The sequence below is a fragment of the Leguminivora glycinivorella genome, chromosome 9 (assembly GCF_023078275.1).
Source record: "Leguminivora glycinivorella isolate SPB_JAAS2020 chromosome 9, LegGlyc_1.1, whole genome shotgun sequence".
Lineage (NCBI taxonomy): Eukaryota > Metazoa > Arthropoda > Insecta > Lepidoptera > Tortricidae > Leguminivora > Leguminivora glycinivorella.
In genome coordinates, this window is record NC_062979.1 from 5418035 (window position 1) to 5439742 (window position 21708).

The 21708-nt window shown below is 40.2% G+C and overlaps 2 protein-coding genes across 4 annotated transcripts in view; both read left to right on the forward strand.

Annotated features, from left to right (window-relative positions):
- The first annotated feature begins 2602 nt into the window (after positions 1 to 2602).
- On the forward strand, positions 2603 to 10323 carry LOC125229564. Of its 2 annotated transcripts, XM_048134440.1 has the most exons (4): positions 2603 to 2740; positions 3149 to 3513; positions 4839 to 5915; positions 6126 to 10323. In XM_048134440.1, exons 3-4 carry the CDS (start codon positions 4923 to 4925, stop codon positions 6864 to 6866), a joined length of 1734 nt encoding a protein of 577 aa, XP_047990397.1. In that variant the 5' UTR covers positions 2603 to 2740; positions 3149 to 3513; positions 4839 to 4922; the 3' UTR covers positions 6867 to 10323. The 2 variants fall into 2 exon arrangements, with proteins under 2 accessions (XP_047990397.1, XP_047990395.1); XM_048134438.1 differs by lacking the exons at positions 2603 to 2740; positions 3149 to 3513 and adding an exon at positions 4040 to 4179.
- Positions 10324 to 14232: 3909 nt separating this feature from the next.
- Positions 14233 to 21708, forward strand: part of LOC125229565 (leucine zipper putative tumor suppressor 2 homolog) — a 192084-nt gene continuing 184608 nt past the window's right edge. For both annotated transcript variants that reach the window (XM_048134441.1, XM_048134442.1), the window contains exon 1: positions 14233 to 14427. The gene's annotated coding sequence lies outside the window, so the exon portion shown is untranslated. The remainder of the gene's footprint in view (positions 14428 to 21708) is intronic.

The window sequence follows — 21708 nt, forward strand, 5'->3', positions numbered from 1 at the left end:
TTATGTGGTTTTATTACACAACCCTAAATTTAAAGTATTTGACCTGTTCAAGTCATTGTTCAGGTATTTTTTACTATAACTACATAATATTAATAAATAAAGTTAATGCAAAACCGACCTAACGCTAAAAGCAAATCGCTATTGAGTTGGGTCAGTATCGTTCTCAGTAGTCTTAGGTCGTAGGCATGTTTAGGTACGGTCAGCCAAGAAAGTGGTTTACCACTTTTCCGACTCTTATTTGAAAGTAATTGAAACTCGAAAATTTAAGGTCGAGTAATTGAAGGTCGAAAAGTGGTAAACCACTTTTTGGCTGACTGTACACTAGGTACCAAAAACCTTCAGATAACCTACAAGAAACCTGAAGAAACATAAAAATATCTTTAAAAAAATAAGCGCGTTACAAAACACGGAGAAACTAAAAAGCAAAAAATAATAAACCTTTGAATTCAGATTTCTTATCGGATTGCAATAATCTAAACATCCAAATTATAAACAAATCAATTATTTTTGTAGTCGGTACCAGACCTGCGTGCGTAGCCGAATGGCATTTCTCCGACGCCAAACGAAAGCGAAACGCCGCGCCAGTTAGTCGGGCTCTGTCGCGCCAATACGCACGAGCGATAGAGATAGATATCTACTAGCGTTTCGTTTCATGAGCGTTTCGTGAGCGTTTGTGCCATTCGGCTACGCACCCTGTTCGTCGCCTTGCTATTTCCTGTTTGCCCCACCCAACCATACGCAGGCTGGCCCCGACTCCAAAAATAATTGATTTGTTTATAATTTGGATGTTTAGATTATTGCAATCCGATAAGAAATCTGAATTCAAAGGTTTATTATGTTTTGCTTTTTAGTTTTTCCGTGTTTTTTAACGCGCTTATTTTTGAAGGTGGTTTTATTTTTTGTTAAAAGTTTGTTTATTTGTTGATTTTTAGTGGTTCCTATTGATATTATATGTATCAGTCCGAAAATATGTACAGTAGTGAAAGAATTCTCCTTTAACTCCTAACCATTGAGGAGTTGACCTTCCATCATCAGCTCAGCCACATAAAATTGTTACCATCAGGCGTAAATACTGGTGAACCTTTGAAAAATACACTAAAAACATAACATGTGCCTATAACATTTGAAGAGTTCCCTCGATTTCTCCAAGATCCCATCATCAGACCCCGACTTGGTGCCAATGGGACCATCTCGGTGTTATACCTGATCGATTGAAAAAAAATTTTGAAAATTGGTCCATGATTCTCGGAGATATCGAGTAACCATAGCTGGCCCCGTAGCCGAATGGCATTTCTCCGACGCCAAACGAAAACGAAACGTAGTCCGGCTCTGTCGCGCCAATACGCAAGAGCGATAGGGATAGATATCTACTAGCGTTTCGTTTCGTGAGCGTTTCGTGAGCGTTTGTGCCATTCGGCTACGCACCCTGGGCACCGTTAATCAAATAGTTAACTTCGTTAATCGCTAATCCGTTACTAAAAAAGTTAACTTCGTTAATCGTTAAAGCGATACATTTCGACAAATTTAACGTAAGTTAAAGTTAATCGTTAATCCTTTAACACGTGAAAAAAAATGAACTTTATTGAAAATATTTAGTTGTATCAGTATCCACTATAACGTATTATATTTCTGTAAAAGGCCGAAGTACAGCTAGCCTATTGAACTCTAGGTTGAGCGTGGAAGACAGTGATCGCCTGAGCTACTGCCAAGAGCTGTGTCAGGAGAGATGCTGGCGGTGACGGGACTGTTGTGGCACTTTAGGCGGTAGAGGTTAGGGAAGCGAATGTGGTCGTAAATAGGGCTCGAATTTGCTGCCCTATCACTACAACAGTCGCCATGGTAAAGCTTAGGATTCACCGAATCAACGTTAGTGAAAGCAAATCTACGTGAAGAATACTTTTTTAGGTAATATTTCGGGCTTTTAGCGATCGACATCGGTAAAACCTAGGATTTACTGGCAAATCATGGGATTTGCCGTAATTCGGGCTTTTATAGTAGCGTTCAGAACGTGTTTTTCGCAGCGCAGATGGCGCTTGTGCCCTACTAGATTAACGATTAACGGACTCGGAGAAATTTAACGGAAGTTAACGAGTCCGTTAACATTTTTTCAAGTTAACTTAAAAGTTAATCCGTTAATCAAAATGTTAACTTCGTTAATTAACGATTAACGGATTAACGAGTTAATGCCCAGCTATGCGAGTAACATACAAAAAAAAAAGTTCAGTCGAATTGAGAACCTCCTCCTTTTTTTGAAGTCGGTTTAAAAATAAAAGACTGCTTATTGGAACGTTGACCTTGCCAGGACGTCTGACTGGTGTCTTTGTCCTTGTGTCACGAGGCCAATCACCGCATGATAGGCATTCTTAAATTCAAACTTGGCGGTAAAACATGGCGTGGAAACCACAAGAAACTCGTACATCCGGCTCGCACGCGATCATTCCATTGGAAGTTGTATACCACCAACAGCCAATAGCATGCTTGCTCAATATTTCCGCCATATTTCCGCCAATCACCAGTGAGAAGAAAAGTAGTTATGGGCTGTTAGTCGGCCATGTTGAAAAAAGTTGAAAAATGAAGCGTTGGGATTGGTCGATAAGTCGTCTAGTCCATTCTTTTGACGAGTTGCGCAAAAATTAGCATTTTTGACTCTCACTCATCACGGCTGCCATGTTTTTTTTCATGTGGGGTGTGTGTGTATAAAATATATCATGTTAATTTAACCCCATATAAACTATAACAGGTGAGTGCCTATTGTTCTAAGCAGTCCATTTTCTATAAACAACACGGAAGCAAGCCCCTCGTCCATAGTGAAAGTGCATCATGTAATACTGTCACCTCTTGTGAAACTGCATCATATCTGTTTAACCAGTGATTGTGACTCAGTGAAAAATAATCACAAACTGTCTGGTACGTGTCCGACGATATTTGCTTTGTTGATAAGTAAGTTTGGTGGTGACGTTGCGAAGAGGTTCCGTAGCAAAATGTAGCCATCTACCCTCGACCACTGTGACGTTTTGGCGCCATCGACCCATTTAGCGCGCGGGGCGGCAATGAGTTTTACTTTGCGTACTGATAATTCCCAGTGACCTTTGTACATAAATAAACATCACGTGTTTATCGAAAATAAATAAAGTGTTTTGTGTTGCAGATTAAAGGGGGTGCACCGAGTGCGTCATTTGCAAAAAATAGCTAGTGACAATGCGATTGCACATGCACTAGACGCGGTACCGTCTAAAATCGAACCGCAAGCAAAGAATACGCCAAAGAAATTAATAATGTATTAGTACGAAGGTATTCTTAAGGATCGATTTTAATCACACGGCCCACGGCAATTGTAAAATGGACCCTCGATTTTTGAGCCAGTTGATGGTGTTAGATAACGGCAGAGAGTATCCCGGGCAGGATGCGTAAGCACAAGAGAGAGAGCCAGGCACTCGCCTGCAGGCCCGCCACATCCCGAGAACGCAACCAGACTCCAAGCTCCTTCATCTGATACCCACACAAGCCACACAGGTAAGCGATACAAATAAAATAATAACCTTAATGATCTGCTATTTCCTGTCTATTTTATCTGCCATACAATAATTATTTTCAATGTCATTTTTTTCTATAGCTATTGTACTATGCCCTTAATGTTTTTGTAAAATGCCAGTTTTTATTAATTTACAATGGCTAATAGTCTCAACTACTTTGCCAGTTTTCAACCGAGCTGAATCTAAAATACTAAGTTATCATTTAAAACCTAGATTAAAAAATTGTAACTGATGGTTATCATAATGAGTGGTGGCACTTAACCTTTGTTTGTTTGATATATCAAGTTATCACAAACTGGGAATTCCAAATCAGTTGTGTTCATTGTTTACACAAAAACAAACAAACATCAACACTAATGAGCAAAGTGTGTCCATGGCCGGACTGTGATAAATAGTTTTGTGAAATAATAGGGCTCGGTGATTAGGTAGCAAACAATTTAAATTAATTCTCATTAGTCAATGGAGGAAAAGCTAATTAATAAACATTTGCCTTGTGATATGAGCTTATGGGTTGGTGTTATTTTAACTCATTGTCTTCTGTTTTCACTATCAAGAGGATATGCAGTGCTCGGTAACATTGGAAAGAGACGTAAACAGTGGGAAAATAGTGAAGATGGTTAACAATGTTAAGAATACTAGCAAAAAGGTCGGTTTGGCATCATGTTATGGATAAATCCATTGGCAAGGTGTTGCAATGTGCATTTAAAAAGTTTGCTTTAAGAAGTCTTGTGTGAGTGTGAAGTGAATACATTAAGTACATTGTGATATTTTTTGCATTTGCACATTGTATACTCCCCTTGTTTTGCCAGGATTGGTTGGTAGCACATTCTGCTCTTCCCCTTGATTTTATCGCACTTTAGTTTGGGAGTATTGTTCCTTTGTTCCATTGTCTGAAGCTGCATATTAATTTATATATGTATCTATCCATGCATCATATTCATTTTATTGCAAGTTCACCATAGTTTTAAGACTAGCTTTGTAGTACCCAGTCCTGTCTTGTCACAAATGTTATACTACATAATATGTAAATAACTTTTAGCATAGAACCATTTTAATATTTTTAATAACAAATTGTAGATAGAGAATAGTTTGCAATCGGAATTATTATGTAGGTAATTAGAATGACTTGCAATCATTTCTTTATAGTTTGATTAATTGCTGTAAAGCCTATAAAGAAAACTTACATCACAATTATAAGTAATTTTTACTCAAGATATGACTTATCTATTATAGATAAGACAAGTTCGTTTCAAGGATACACTGCTGGAGTGCAATATTCTAAAATTGCATTTTTGTTATTTACAGGACTACAATCTTGACAACATTGTTGATCGACAGTGCACAAGATACCAAGACACCCAGGAACAAAGTAGCACGCTTCGTGCAGGCATGCCCACTTGTTCAGTGGACCAGACAGAGGCCGTACGTCGATATTACGCTGCATTCCCGGCGCTGAAGAAAGGGCAAGAGTCGCCACTGCAGTACTATCTACCGCCGCCCGCCTGGTGTCGCAAGTCGGACGCAGATCAAAAACTCAACATGCAAAGTGAACTGTCTATGATCAGTAAAGATTGGAACTCCAAAAAGAAGTTTTCCACCAGTAAGGAACGTCGCAACTCTTACCACGGGCAGAGGAAAAATAACAAGAAGCGCTGCAACAGTTACAGTCGGTCTTTCGAAAGCGAGGAGAGTCTGCCGGAGTGGGTCACGCACGAGGGCGTCTGGGATATGGACACGCAGGACCCCGTCAAGGAGTTCATCAGGGCCATAGCACTCGACGAGGGCTACGGCACCTGTGAGAACACCGTCACAGACGAACTGAAGGAGATAGCTCAGGTCAAGTTTAGACTGAACGAGAACATGGTGCCTGCGTGGGACGACAGCCTCGACTTCGACGCCGAGTGGGTCATCAACGACGACCTCAAACCGAGGGCGCGCACGCCGATGGAGGACGAGATGTACGCGAAGTTCGAGGCCAAGTTCGACCGCTCGATAGAAGCTCTGTGGAAAGATCAGAATACTCCGGATGACGAGTACCAAGATCTGCCGATAGATTTTCAGGACCTGCTGTCTTCGCCGTCGGATAATCTGTTCGCGGACCCGTCGGTGGAGAAGAGCATGATGTCGCTGACGGAGAGCATCTGGTCGAACGCGTCGGAGCGCGAGTCGCCGTCGCGGCTGGCGGACGCGCTGCACGCGCGCCTGCGTCCGCTGCAGCTCGCCGAGGACGCGGACGTGGCCGCGGCCGAGCCCACCGACCCGGCCGACTCCTACGCGGTCTACTCCGAGGTCGACATCTACGACGCCGCTGAGAATGTGGCCTGCACCATGCGCTCGCTCACCGCTATCAACCACAGTCGCGATCGCAGCGGCTTCGTCGAGGTAATAAAACATTCTGACTTGTTTATTTTTTTTGTTATTCTGATCTGCTTTCAGGTAGCTTATTTTTCCTTGTTTATGTTCCATTTTTAATATCATTAGGGTCAATACCGATGGATTGCAACCTGCCACAAATTTAGTACCAACTTTCCATATCCCAAACTAGGACAGGAAGTTTATGAAAGCCATTAATGCTGGATTATTAATTTGTAGGTGCCCCCGCGATCCCGAGCCCGCGCGCCGGCGGCCCCGCTGGCGGCGGCGGCGGCGGCGGAGGCGCCCGCGCGGCCGCCGTCGGACCTGCTGACGTCGGCGCGCACGCACTTCCGCCCCATCGAGCGCGACGCCGACGCGCGCTACCGCGACGGCGACACCTTCGACATCCGCGGCGACCTCGACCCCGTGCCCTTCCGCCGCAGCGACTCCGGCGGCGTCTACATCGAGGGCTCCGGCGAGCGCTACCTCGAGTACCGCCAGGACAAGACCATCGACTACGGCCGCCTCCGCCTCACCGCCGCGCAGCGCTGCCCCGACCTCGACGACGACGCCTTCAAGCTGCGCTTCCCGCTGCGCCAGCGCGACGCCGCCGTGCAGACCGACCGCGCCGAGCTCTGGTGCGAGGACTGCGGCGGCTCCGCCAAGAAGAAGCGCCCGAGCGCCATGGAGAGCATCTGGGCGTGCGACGCGGACGCGGGCGCGTGCGAGGCGTGCCCGCCGGCGTCGCCGGTGCCGCGCCCGGCGCTGCCGCCGGACGAGCTGACGCGCGACTGGGAGGAGCTGCTGTCCGACATCAGCGCGGCGCACGCGGGCACGGGCACCGGCGCCGGCGCGCCCGAGCCGCCCGACCGCAAGCGCCGCCACTCGGCCGCGCTGCGCTGCGCCGCCGCCTGCTCGCACCCGCACGCGCGCTTCCTCGCCTGCTGCACGCTGCTCGACCGCCCGCTCACTCGCTAGCGAGTCCGCATCGAAACTCGCCCGCCCGACCGACCCGAGAGCCCCGACGGAACCGATAAAGATTAGGAATTCGAAAAGTACTAGACCCCGGCCCGGAAAATGAGATCACTTAGGCCGAAATGGAAATAAAGCTTGCGAAAAACGTACACCGATTCCTGGGTTTACTTTTGGTTCCGGTTGAGAGTGACCGAAGAAATTTTTGACAAAATATTCGGTAAGCGAAAAGTCTATTATGTGTGTGTTATAGTAGTCGGTGGTCATTAGTAGAGGAATTCACCTTGCGGGAGTTATTAATTTCGCGTTAACGATTAGATTACGTAATGTTTCGGCGGTCGAGTTTCTCGGTGCGTCGTCGATCCTTGGAACGCTCGACGGCGAAGCGATTCGCTGTCGAATGTGGTAGGGTGCAGATCTATTGTGAGAGGCGGTACCTTCTACCATTGATCGCTTCGATACCTCATTGACGAGGATACTTTTAAATGAACTGCTATACCTACTGTAAAGATCTTTCATCTGATTTAAAACACATTAGTATCCTAGTTGATGTGATTTCGGAGCGTCGCTCTAGTTAATTTCTTAAACGAAACCATCTGCATTCTGTGTATATATCGCCTTTTATTCATCAAGTGTATTGTTATTTCGATAAATATCTATGTGAGAGCAATTTGACGCGTCCTTGACTGATGTGGGTGTTTCGACACACTTTCGAGTTGCATAATGCGAAGAAAGTTAGCAATAAAATAGGATTAGAGGAGCCTTGAAAGTTGAGTTTTCCGGACAGTGTTGCAAGGCTAGACATGTGCTAACATATCTTATGACTGTAGATATTGCGGAGGAGTTTAATGTAACATTAATTTTAGTTGAACATTTCTTTATAGCGATTTCATATTGATGTGACGCTGCTCGGTGGAATGCTCGCGCTCGACGACATGATCAACAATATTTGGTGTGGATTGATTAATGTGAGAAAAATGTTTCCAATTCTGCGATTCGTTTCAAGTTGTTCTCGTACTAAATTTTGTTTCCGATTGTTTTGTAGCATACAGTTTTAGCTCTTCATTTTAATAGATTCGTTTAGCTGTCGCAACGCAAATCTGAGCGCTAGCATTCCACTTAGAGCACAGAGGACGATTCTAATATAATTCTTACAATAATATCGTCCAAATTTGTTTAAAAAATTGTTAATTATAAAGTGTAGGTAAAGCAGCTATTTTATTTTTGTTAGTATTTTTTCGTTTACGTTTTTCTGGCGATCTAAATTCAATTTTAAATGTTGAGACGGTATAGAAATACCGTTCCGTTAGTCGATTCGGAGTAGGATTCCGTACGCGACGATACGTCCGCGATTCGAAGAGAGGACGGTTTGTTTTAGCGGTTTGTCCATATGTCTAAGTTTTATACGCGGCGATTTTATTGAGTAGCCGCAATATGTAATCTTAGGACGGCGGGCCTGTGAGGGTGAGCTGCACCCGGTGCCGCGCGCACAGTGGAGGGTCCGCTCGGGACGGAGGCCCGCCGGTAGAGGCAACTTCGAGAGGGCGCGACAGGCGCTCTGAAGTGGTTGTAGGATTTTTGCGCCGCCTCCGCTTGTAATGTCCCCGCAGTTTTGGACCGGGAATACTTATTGTTGGAAGCTTTTTTTCCTTATGAAATAATGGTTCGGCGCTATTACAAGCGACGGCGGCAAATTGTAACATAATTTACTGCTAATATGAATTTGAACGGTTCATATAGGCGTAACTGTTATATTATAGTTTATGTAAAGCATAAGAAGTGCATGTTATATTTTCTTATATCTTCATTTTATAGAGGGCAGTTGTATGCGGCGAGTCGGGAGCTGCCGACGAGTTTGATTACGCGGCACGCTTGCCGGCCGCGCGTAGGCCCCGTCAATACTTTATTTATTTCATTTAAAACCATGCCTAGTTACAATTTCATAAAGGTTAATGTTTCACGCAGATTTTGCTACTTTATATGTCGTGTTTTTATATATTTTTTTGTAGTGTGATTTACTTTTGTTTGTAATAACTGAAAACGAAAAAATATAGAAAAAAAAACATTACAAAATTTCCGTTAGAGATGCTAATAATGTATATATATTGTATACTATTGTGAATTTAATGTGTAGTCTTTTCAGTTTTTATTATGTATGTATTGTTGTATGTTTTATTTGGTTTGTGCCAGTGTTTGAAATGTCCACCCGAGTCTCGCAAATGTCGCGTTTCGGGCATTTCAACACTGAAATGAACTTTAGTTCAGGTAATCTGTTTATACATTAACTCATTAGTATGGTGGAGTATTTTTAAAGTCATTCAACTAATTAATTCATTTCTATTACGTCACAGTTCATTGATTCCATCACAGTTTTATTTTCTGTCATAAGTTTATATATTGTACTTATTAATATTCGCTAAACGATACCTTGATAAAAAATGTTTAAAAAATCTCAAAAAAAATGTTATATAGAGTCAAGTTTGCATATTATATTATGTTTGATTAGATATTAATCTCATGTAATGTGCCTATGCACTTGATGTGCTCCATCACACCTCGGAGCGAGTAAAGTTGGCGGCGGCTGAAAAAGGGGACGCTATTTTCTGCACGAACACCGAGTTGCTGCCAACTTCGTCGTGCTGTGCCAACTGAAGTCAACTTAAAGTCGGCACAACTCGACATAAGCTTGGCCGTCGAATTTACTTGCAAATGCTTCATTTTGAACATTAACTAGCTTAACATCTGGCTTTGAAGTCTGCAAGTGATTCAAGGACCAAGCGAGTCCCCAAAATCACTTACACTTTGCCGCCCAACGCGGAAGAGCTTTCGTCATAATGTATCTGTAATTCGAAACTATCACAGTCAGCGAATTGTTGAACTGATCTTTGTTTACATGTTATCTATGTTTAGTCGAGAGCGTCACGTTTTCCTTCCATTCGGAGCACACGTTTCAAAGTACCGCCGTGAGCTCTCGACGTCAAGTCGGCCTGTAACCGATCGCGGAGAGCCTTGGTTACGTGCATATTTGTTGTACACCTGTCAAACTATTTCTTTTTCCAAGTTTAAAATCATTAGAAATAAAGATTATCTTATAGACCGGGGTAGGAGCAGTCTGCGCAGGGATTTCACGTCAGGCTCTATTCGAAAATTCATTAAAATCTTCTTTCCATATTTACTAAATTCACTGCTTAATCTGTAACAAAAACACCTGTATTTTTAAAGCACTTTTCTTACCTTTTGCGACACCCTTTTTGGTTTTGTAAGTAATTATAGATTAAAGTACTAGTAATATCGAAATGTAAAATTAAATTGTATGTTTTGGTCTTTAGATTTTGCGTAGGCCCTCAGTAAAGATTGTTTAGCAGTGGTATCCCTGATAATAGTTACCATTTTCATAAAGTTAGTTGTGCTCACTACTCTGGTACTTGCCACCTATGGAAGAAAATAAAAAATAAACAATCCATTACTTTGTTTATTTTATACCATTAGAAATTTATCCTAATTTGACGGCCTAATTTATTTTCACCACACCAACTGGCAAAATTGCATTTTGTCCTCAAGAGTGCAAAGTAATTTCATGCAAATTTTAACTTGATGTTTTAAGCTGGCTGGTAGAATTTACCTATAAATAATGATTTTGAATCATAAATATTGAATAAATTGATAGATTTGATTTAATTTGATGTTTTGTAGTTAGTATTTTGTGTGTGTGTGTGGATTGAGTGAGCACCTTCCGAAAATAAAAAAAAATATGCTGATCATTTAGTAAAAGTTCTAAAACAATTGTAAAACGAATCTCTGAATTTGTAAAAAGATAAATCAAAAGATACAGCCATTAACATGTGCTCACTCAGTTCTCACAAACTACCAACGAAAACAGTGAATATATTCATTTAACATATAATATTTATATACTAACATTTAGAGATCACCTAGTGACGTATTAAATTTTTTACAAATAGTTTCTTATGCTCACTCAATCCACACACTTTTGAAAAGCCGAATTTTGATGAAAAACATAAGATTTAGACCGCTATTATATGTGTATAGTTTAGTAAAAGTGAAATGGGAATTTGTAAAATACAAAACGAACCACTAACGTGTCAGGTTTTTTTATAATAATTTTTTGTAAGTGCTCACTCAGTCCACACGTTTTGAGAAAGTTAAAAATGTAAATATCTTACGATTTGTAGCACCTAAGACACTCGAAAGTACTTCAACATTTAGTAAAAATTTTTACTAAATATCCACCATCTAATATTTTATATTCGTTGTCTGGTTTTAAAGATATTCAGACATAACTTTTCTCATACAAATGTATCAAGTAGGGTGACCACACTATGTCGGCTCCTGATTTTCCCCACCTTCCCATTGTCATATTGAGATTGGGGAGTTTCGTTCAATTTTGATAATAGTTCACCGGATTTGTAAGTGGGAGCGAGAAAAGAATAACTATTTCTCGCTCCCACTTACAAATCCGGTACGCTCATCTGTTAGCGCGATTAGATTACCAGGTTCTGGTTTCTTACTAGTGAAGTATTATATTCTTTGTTTCTTACCAATTATCATTCATGTCCTTTTTAATGCATGCATGTCGATATGGTTATTATCCTGACGTCGATAAAAATTACACAATACACATCAACATAACCTAAAAACAGTTTGCAGATGGATAATTAATATGGTATTAGTTTAATATTATCAAAATTGAACGAACGAAACTCCCCAATCTCAATATGACAATGGGAAGGTGGGGAAAATCAGGAGCCGACATAGTGTAGTCACCCTACTTGATACATTTGTATGAGAAAAGTTATGTCTGAATATCTTTAAAACCAGACAACGAATATAAAATATTAGATGGTGGATATTTAGTAAAAATTTTTACTAAATGTTGAAGTACTTTCGAGTGTCTTAGGTGCTACAAATCGTAAGATATTTACATTTTTAACTTTCTCAAAACGTGTGGACTGAGTGAGCACTTACAAAAATTTATTATAAAAAAACCTGACACGTTAGTGGTTCGTTTTGTATTTTACAAATTCCCATTTCACTTTTACTAAACTATACACATATAATAGCGGTCTAAATCTTATGTTTTTCATCAAAATTCGGCTTTTCAAAAGTGTGTGGATTGAGTGAGCATAAGAAACTATTTGTAAAAAATTTAATACGTCACTAGGTGATCTAATATTTATAGAGGTAGGTTGGCCTATTTTTTACTAAATGTTAGTATATAAATATTATATGTTAATAGTTATTTGTTATACAAGGGGGCAAAGTTGTATTTTAACGCCGAGTGTGGAATTGAAAAACGAGCAAGCGAAAGGATTCTATAGTTGAACCACGAGCGAAGCGAGTGGTTCGAGAATAGAATCCTGAACTTGCGAGTTTTTTAACACACGAGAAGTAAAATACATTTGCACCCGAGAGTAACACAAAACTTTTCCCCTCACTATAGCGAGGAAACTAAAACGCAAAAAATGCGTTTATCACTGCTTCCAGTAGTTCCACAGGTGGTAAATCATCTTTATTACTAGATTCACCTACTTTTATCAATTTTAAAACAGTTAATTTGACTTTATTCAAGGTCAAATTACTTTACCCACTAGTGGATAAAATGCGTTTTTACCCGCTGGTATTAAAGGACAAAACACGTGTTTCCGAGCTAGTGAGGGGAAAATGAATATATTCACTGTTTTCGTTGGAAGTTTGTGAGAACTGAGTGAGCACATGTTAATGGCTGTATCTTTTGATTTATCTTTTTACAAATTCAGAGATTCGTTTTACAATTGTTTTAGAACTTTTACTAAATGATCAGCATATTTTATTTTATTTTCGGAAGGTGCTCACTCAATCCACACACACACGTATTTTGTTCGTGTTTTATACGAATTAATGAAAAATTTTGTGTTTCACTCGATGGCAAAGTTTAATTGTTTAACCTTCGTGCCTTGAAATTGAAACCCTCGCAACGCTCAAGATTCCACTTTTTGAACCACTCGCTACGCTCACGGTTCAATATTGGAATCTCGCTTGCTCGGGTATCAATATTGGCACGTGCGGTTAAACAACAACTTTGCCCCCTTGTAAAACAAATAACTGTAATAATCTATACCGGGCCGATACTGCATGTACATTTAGCTGATCAATATTACACTGGTCATAGAGTGTACTAAAGGTACAAGTTGTCGCGATGACAAAATGACGGTGAGAAAGTACAATTAAATTTTAAGCTTCCGCCACACATAAAGCGTTTGATAGCGTAGCGTTAGCGGAGCGTCAGCAGAGCGCAATGATAGCGGTGCGCTGGCGGAACGATGAGACTAGCAATACATGTAAGCTACCAGGCGCCCGGTGTCTTCCCAACTGGCGGCGTAGCAGATCTAAATTCCTTTTATTTTCCGGCTTGCCTTTATCAGTTAAAATATTAAAGAACTAAATCCAAAAAAGCTAAATGTATCCAAAAACGTATAATGAAAGTGAAAGCTATTACTTCCAAATTAACTTTTTTGTGGATCCTAATGGAACGCATCCCTTTAAGAATGAATTGTTTCGTTGCACCGCTTGGGTGAAACATTCAAACTTTGCTATGGTTCCTGTCGTCCAGGCTGACGCCCAGATTCGTCCCATTTTAACCTTCCATTGCATGAAATTACGAGTCTAGGCGCGCGTCTTCGTGATTGACACGATATATTATTTTTCCCCTCACTAGCTCGGAAACACGTGTTTTGTCCTTTAATACCAGCGGGTAAAAACGCATTTTATCCACTAGTGGGTAAAGTAATTTGTCCTTGAATAAAGTCAAATTAACTGCTTTAAAATTGATAAAAGTAGGTGAATCTAGTAATAAAGATGATTTACCACCTGTGGAACTACTGGAAGCAGTGATAAACGCATTTTTTGCGTTGTAGTTTCCTCGCTATAGTGAGGGGAAAAGTTTTGTGTTACACTCGGGTGCAAATGTATTTTACTTCTCGTGTGTTAAAAAACTCGCAAGTTCAGGATTCTATTCTCGAACCACTCGCTTCGCTCGTGGTTCAACTATAGAATCCTTTCACTTGTTCGTTTTTCAATTCCACACTCGGCGTTAAAATACAACTTTGCCCCCTTGTATAACAAATAACTAAAATTATTATGTCCTAAGTCCTAACTCGAGACTATTTCAAACGCATAAAGCGCGCAAGTTACTCAAAAAAGGCTTAACAAAACCAGTATAGCGCGCTCTCTGTTTACTTACAGTTTACAATAGACTACGATGTCCTACTAACAATAGATTCTCGTAGGCGATGGGAATACAACCTTAGGCCTCTCACATCCGCGCGAGCGAGACAAAGCTATACAAAAACCACGGTTACACATTCGACCATTGAAATGCATGCGTCCCGTCAAGAAAGCGACACGCCGGTTTGTCTTCTCAAAGTTTCGTGTATTTATCGAAAACTATAACTTATGCTAATCCGATTTTTTATACCAGTGATACCGAACCGATTCTGTGAGTGAATAGACCGTTAGTGAAATCGTGCCGACGAGTGAATTGATATAGTTTTCTTGTTTTTTGGAAGAGGTAAGTGATTTACGCTGTTTTGAGTTGAAGTGTCAAGTTTGTGTGCTAACTTGGGTACTTAGCGGTTCATTTGCAGAACTTTTAACTTTTGTGTACAGTTTTAAAATAAGTTGCTGTGGTGGTGTGTAGGTTATGCTTACATAGGTACATACATACATAAATGATACATATAAGTATATACCTCTTCGTTTATGAAGATTTGGGCCTTTTACAATCTGATGCAAGTTGCTACTACACCTATATTTTTTAAAATTAATTTAATTAAGATACATTAGTTATGTAAGTATCTAGTGCACCTGACCACTTCATTAAACCTTTCTGATTAGTGTGGGTCGTAAAACAGTTATATGTACTACGATACCTATCGCAATTATAGGTTTATAATTACTGTATCTAGGTATATATTACCTACATATCAGTAACACTTAAAATAATTATGCTTGATAAAATATTGCTATGCAAAGTCAAACGTAGTCAAGTAGGTACTGGATATACTATGCATTATCTAGTAGGTAGGTACAGTCGAAGTCAAAAATATATTTACATTTTAGTACCTTGTCACTTTTTTATCTCTGTGACAATTCATACAATATGGCACTTCGAACATGACGTTAATTAGAGAATTTAGACAAAGTCGAGAAGACGACGACGGAAGCAATAGGTAAGTAAGTAAAACAAAAGAAGGTTAGGAAATTTGTTTTTGAATATAAATGTAAGATTTATTGAATTTTAACTTAAGTTCGAGGGTAGAGGGTACAATTGAATTAGGTTCAGACTGGAATACAATGTAATGTTTTAGTGCAGTAGTACTACCAGTAGGTAATTGACAACCTATGGGTTAATCCCTATTTTCATTCTCCCAGTGGTTCAGACACTGTAGATTTGAGCAATGAAGAGTCATCCAAGACTCTTGGTTTAAATTGGTCATGTTTTCAAGACAGCCTGACATTTGCCATTAACGTCGATACACAGAGTAAAATTAATAAAAGGTCAATTTTATCGACGATTTCACAGGTATTCGATCCACTTGGCCTAGTCGCTCCATGTATAGTAGAAGCGAAAATAATTATGCAGCAGCTCTGGATTAGCAAGTGTTCATGGGATGGTGAAATTCCTCAATCAATTAAAGATGCGTGGGTCCATTTTGCACATACATTGCCATACTTGAACAGGTTGTTGATCCCGAGGTGTATTAAGTTACCGAATCCAACCGAAGTCTCACTTCATGTATTCACAGACGCCAGTGAGAAAGCATATGGTGCATGCGTTTATGTACGTAGTGTAGGCAATGACGGGGCTGTTAGTGTCCGTCTCTTGGCATCCAAGAGTAAAGTAGCTCCGATTAAACCTCAGACTACAATACCGCGTTTGGAGTTGAGTGGAGCTTTGCTTGGCGCGAAGCTTTATACAAAGGTGTCTTCGTCACTCACCTTAGCCATAGATCACTGCGTGTTTTGGTCAGATTCCACAATTGCATTAGGGTGGATTGCTGCAAATCCTCTGAATCTAAAGACGTTCGTGCGTCACAGGGTAAGCGAGATTCAGGAACGTACAGCTGGCTGTCAGTGGCGTTATGTGCCGTCGAAGGAGAATCCAGCAGACTTAGTTTCTCGTGGTCTCAGCGCTGATCAGTTAGGCCAAACTTCTCTGTGGTGGTCGGGTCCACAATTTATTCAGTCAGATCAGACGCAGTGGCCAAGCAATCCAAATAAGAGATCCGACGGGGATCTCCCCGAGATGGTAGAGCGTTCTCTTGTTGTCAATCAGCCGACTGAAAACATATTTAGTACATTAATAAAAAACTCATCCAGTTACACAAAACTCAAGCGTGTCATGGCATATGTTTTTAGGTTTATTCATAATAGTCGCAGCAAAGAAAGCAAACAGCCTGGTTTTTTGACATATAAAGAGCTGGAAAACTCTTCTAATTTTCTTTTGCGTAGGGCTCAAGAAGACTCATTTCCTAACGAGATTGAGTTATTAAATTCAAAGAAACAATTACCTCGAAAGTGCAATCTGCGATCTCTGTCTCCGTTTCTCGGTGATGACAAGCTCATTCGTGTGGGGGAAGACTGAGCAACTCTAGTTATGATTACAACCTTAAGCATCCAGTGTTGCTCAGTTCCAAGCATCATCTTTGCAGGCTGATATTCAGGTTTTTTCATCTCACATTTTTGCATGCAGGGCCTCAGCTGCTCCTTGCTACCGTCAGGCATAAGTATTGGGCTATTCGTGGCAGGGACCTGGCGAAAAGTACAGTTTATAAGTGCGTCAAATGTACCCGTTTCAATGGAAAAACCATACAACCCATCATGGGTAACTTACCGAGAGAGCGTGTTGAATTAGAATATCCATTCCTTGAGACCGGTGTCGACTATGCTGGTCCGGTCATGATATCCAACCGGAAAGGCAGAGGTAGTGTGCTTGTAAAGGCGTATATTTGTGCATTTGTGTGCCTTGCAACCAAAGCGGTGCATCTCGAACTTGTTTCCGATATGACAACGGAAGCGTACATTGCAGCCTTGCGCAGGTTTATTGCTCGGCGTGGTAAGCCGCAGACAATATTTTCCGATAATGGCACAAATTTTCAAGGTGCTTGTAATGAATTCACAAAGGTTCTTAATGCATCGTCGTCATCAGATGTCGGTGAGGGTATTAAATTTTCATTCATACCGGCTTATGCAGCACATTTCGGCGGGTTATGGGAATCTGCCATAAAATCTGTTAAGCATCATCTCCGTCGTGTGCTTGACCAGACACACATGACGTATGAGGAAATGTCTACACTTTTAATTCAAATTGAGGCAATTTTAAATTCAAGGCCACTGACTCCAATGTCAGATGACCCAAATGACCTTTGTCCCTTAACTCCTTCCCACTTCCTAATAGGGCGATCCACACAGTTCGTACCACATCCACAGATTACGGCAACCAACATCTCATCGCTTCAGCGCTGGAAACGCGTCGAGCTACTCAAGCAGCAGTTTTGGCATCGCTTCTCCACTGAGTATGTCCTTTGGCTTCAACAGAAGACAAAATGGCACGAATCCACGGGAGAGCTTCAGGAAGGTGCTCTGGTTGTTGTCAAAGACAGAACTCTGCCTCCCCTTCTCTGGCAACTTGGTCGAGTCGTCCGAGTTATTCCTGGCAGTGATGGCATCGCACGGGTGGCGGATATAAAAACAAAGAAAGGAGTCATCCGCAGGGCTTTCAACAACATCTGCCCTCTGCCTGTCAACAATCAAATTGCTCACCCTTGAGGCCGGGAGCATGTTACGAAACGTTCGAAAACCACCCTGGTTTTCGATCCTTTCTTCGTTTAGGTTAAGGCATTTATTTTCTATAATTAAAATCAATTTTTCCAATTTTTATCAATTTAATAATAATAATTCAATTTAATTTTAATTAATAATCATGTATCTGTTGACATTTCAATTTGTTTATTCTTTGACTAAAATATTCAGTATTGTTCGAGTCGACATTATGCATTTTATAAATCTTCAGTATTAATTTATTCAATTTTTAATTTCATGTTATTGGTAATGTTTTAATTCATTCACATACTACTTGACTATTTTTTAAATAAAATATTCATTGAATTGTATAATTATAATAATATTTCAAATCTCTAGTTAAATCTAAATTTACAAATGGCAATGTGATAAGTTCAAATTTGACAGCTTTTAGAGCTTTTTAAAAACTTACGGTTATTCCGCCTCCAACGACATTCACTGTACCACTTTTCTTTGTCTTTTCACAATTTGGATTAAAACCAGCACCAAACTACAGTCCGCTTATTATTTCACCATCAATACGAAGACCTGAGACCAGCGAAGATTTTACATGGTCGAAAAATTGTCATAAAATAATTAACTTTGATATAATTTTTTAAATTCCAACGCGTTATGTTTGGATCCTTATCAAACACAGACGAAGGGTTAAGTATCACTTTTCGGCTTCTTCTGTGAGTGTATTATCCTGACCGAATTATTTTCACATTTGTTCTGCTGAACAAGCGAAGGCTATTTTTGACCACCACTCACACGAATAGTTAAATTAAATATTTGAAATTGGGCAATTAATACGGAAATTACGTAGTCCAAGTAAGTTACCGTTTCCGCTTTACTCTAATCAAACTTAAGTAAGTAATTAAAGCTAATTTACGCACCGTGGAGTCATAGAATTGTCGGATACTGGATTGGCGAGAGAACGTCTTCGTTAGGCTCCGAGATAAGGGCCGGTTACGTTTTATATCAACGCAATTAAAATCTAAATATTGCATTTTAACAACTTGATGTAATTGTGTAGTTTTCATATATGGGCTTATCAACTATGATATTCATAGTGAAACGTTGTGGTACTTGTGGTCATCTGTAATGAATTTGACCAATCACGGGATGCCGCGGTCTAAAGACATCAACGCGCTACTATAGAATAGAATGAGTAATATATTTATATATGATAACTAGCTTTTGCCCGCGGCTTCGCTCGCGTTAGAAAGAGACAAAAAGTAGCCTATGTCACTCTCCATCCCTACTATCTCCAATAAAAAAATCACGACAATTCGTGGTTCCGTTTTGCCGTGAAGAACGGACAAACAAACAGACACACACTTTCCCATTTATAATATTAGTATAGATACTAGCTTTTGCCCGCGGCTTCGCTCGCGTTAGAAAGAGACAAAAAGTAGCCTATGTCACTCTCCATCCCTTCAACTATCTCCACTTAAAAAATCACGTCAATTCGTCGCTCCGTTTTGCCGTTAAAAACGGACAAACAGACACACACACTTTACCATTTATAATATTAGTATCAAGAAGTATAGTATGGATTATGTATTTATAATACGCGTTCATGTCTTCTGTAGATAATTATTTACCTTACTTCTTTCTCATAGAAAAAGCCAAGCTTTTCAATCTAATAGGTACAATAGACCTGAAAAATATTAAATTACCTTCTATGTATAGCTTAGCTTAATTGACTAGCACATATGCACACTAGCGTTTAGTTACTGTCTACATATACGTATTATGAGAACTCGTTCCCACTGCTAAGAGAAAGAATGGTGTCCCCGCGCATGATTTCCTTTCAATCAACATTGCTATCAAACCCCAGGTCATTGTGATTAGTTTGTAAACTTTCTAATAAAAACCAAAGTCTCTCACGTAGGAGCACTAAGTTGGGAACGAGAGGTCATTCAACGAGGCACGAAGTGAGCTGAGTCATTAGGAGATGGTAGATAGCGAGTATAGCGACCATAGACACCTGGAGTAACGCGAGTCGTGATCACAGAGCAATAGAGTACTTAGCTGGTATCTACTTAAACTTAGCCGCAGCGGTCGTATTCCAATTTCAAACGTATAACTTTTTGAACGTTCTAAATTTAAACAGAAGATTTTATGATGCTGGACAGGTCAAACGGGGTGAGTATAGGGATGAAGGTAAAAAGTGGAAAAGTTACTTATGTATAACCTACAACAGAACTAATTATGTCCTGTAATTTAACGGAGTAGATAATTAAGTATTTTCAATCATATTTCGTGGGTAATAGTAGTAGTAAGTACCTGTAATCATCATCATCATTCATTGATTATTCTATTTGTCTTTTTAAGCCGGTCTGCAGTCTATTAGTGATTTAAAAAAGCGAGTAGAGCTATCTACTGTGTTATGTTCTTATGTTTTGAATTCTACCGTTATGTTTGTCTTCGCATCTAGACTTTAGAACATTATTGTTATGTTTTCCAGAAATGCGTAAAACGGAGATAGACAAGTTCTGGTAAAACAACGGTGTTTTATGTGGTCCATATATATCGTTATCCTTAAAACTACGACTATGTGACCTACTTATCTTAAATTATATCTTTTGTTATTATGTGAAAGGGACACCATTTTCAGAAGAGATAGGTAGTAAGTACATACTAGGCAACGTTAAGTGGGTTTTAGCATGCCCTAATTTAGCCCTGGGGGGTTACCATGACGTGCTAAAACTGTTCAGTTTAGGTTGAGAGAGAGGGACGGAGCTATGTAACTGCTATAGCTGTGTCCCTTTCTCTCAACCTAAACTGAACGTCTTTAGTACGTGATCCTAATTCACAATATACGGAATTTTCCATTCATATACAGAATGTCCCGTAATATGTCACCGTGACTATGTTTCATGGAAACAGGAGATGGGTTTTGGAACTCTGTGATAACGGATCAACTGTGATCACACATCATATCTGTGTAGCGTTTTAGGTTTCGACAATTTTGTTAGTCAGCTGAAAAACTGGTATCAATCATGTTTAAAAAAAATCTATCGCCGTTACACCTGCATTTCACCTTTTAAAAAAACTAGTCGGGACACATATCACCACCAGTCTGGTTAATGGAACTGCCCCAGTGATGACGGACAGTAGGATGACGCGCGTGAAGCAAACAATAAAACGCAATCAATCATTCATTCATTCATTCATTCAAGCCTAGCCTAGGGAAAACAAGTCCAACTTGTTGCTATAGACGTAAATAGAAGGCTTTGTATCACAGAAGGGTCCGTATTAGGTACCTACGGAATCTGTACCTTTTTTTAACCCCCGACGCAAAAACGACGGGGTGTTATAAGTTTGACGTGTCTGTCTGTCTGTTTGCGTGTGTGTCTGTCTGTGGCATCGTAGGTCCCGAACGGATGAACCGATTTAGATTTTTTTTTTTTGTTTGAAAGCTGAATTAGTCGGGAGTGTTCTTAGCCATTTCATGAAAATCGGTCCGCTATGTCAGGGTCGGGGGTTTTAATTTTTGTTTTAAAGGTAATGCTCGTCTAAATGTTAAGGTAGTCCAGTGAGAGGCAGTGAGCCACCTCGGTATTTCGGCCGAAACACTGTTATGGTATTACGTTCATTTTAATTACCTACTCCTTGTCCGTTGTTCTACTTACCTGAGACCTTAACCCCTTATGAAAACGTATTGCCTAATTTGAAAAACGATTAGGCATGGATAAAATGCATAGACATATAAACATTGCAAACAAAATATTTAGAGTAAGTAGTTAACAGAAATTATTTTTTCCTCGCCACAATTTCGCCACCGCCTTTCCTCCCGTGGGTGTCGTAGAAGTCGACGATGGTAAATGGGTTAAATTGTGGTGTGGGCGATGAGCTAACAACTCCTTAATTGTGGCACTGAAGCTCGCTAGATGCTCTGCCTACTTTTGGGAATACAGGGAATACTTTAAGTTTGTACGTGTATGTTGTTTATTTGTGTACCTCTAAGTACTTGAATAAAAGCCTGGCTCGACAACCTTAG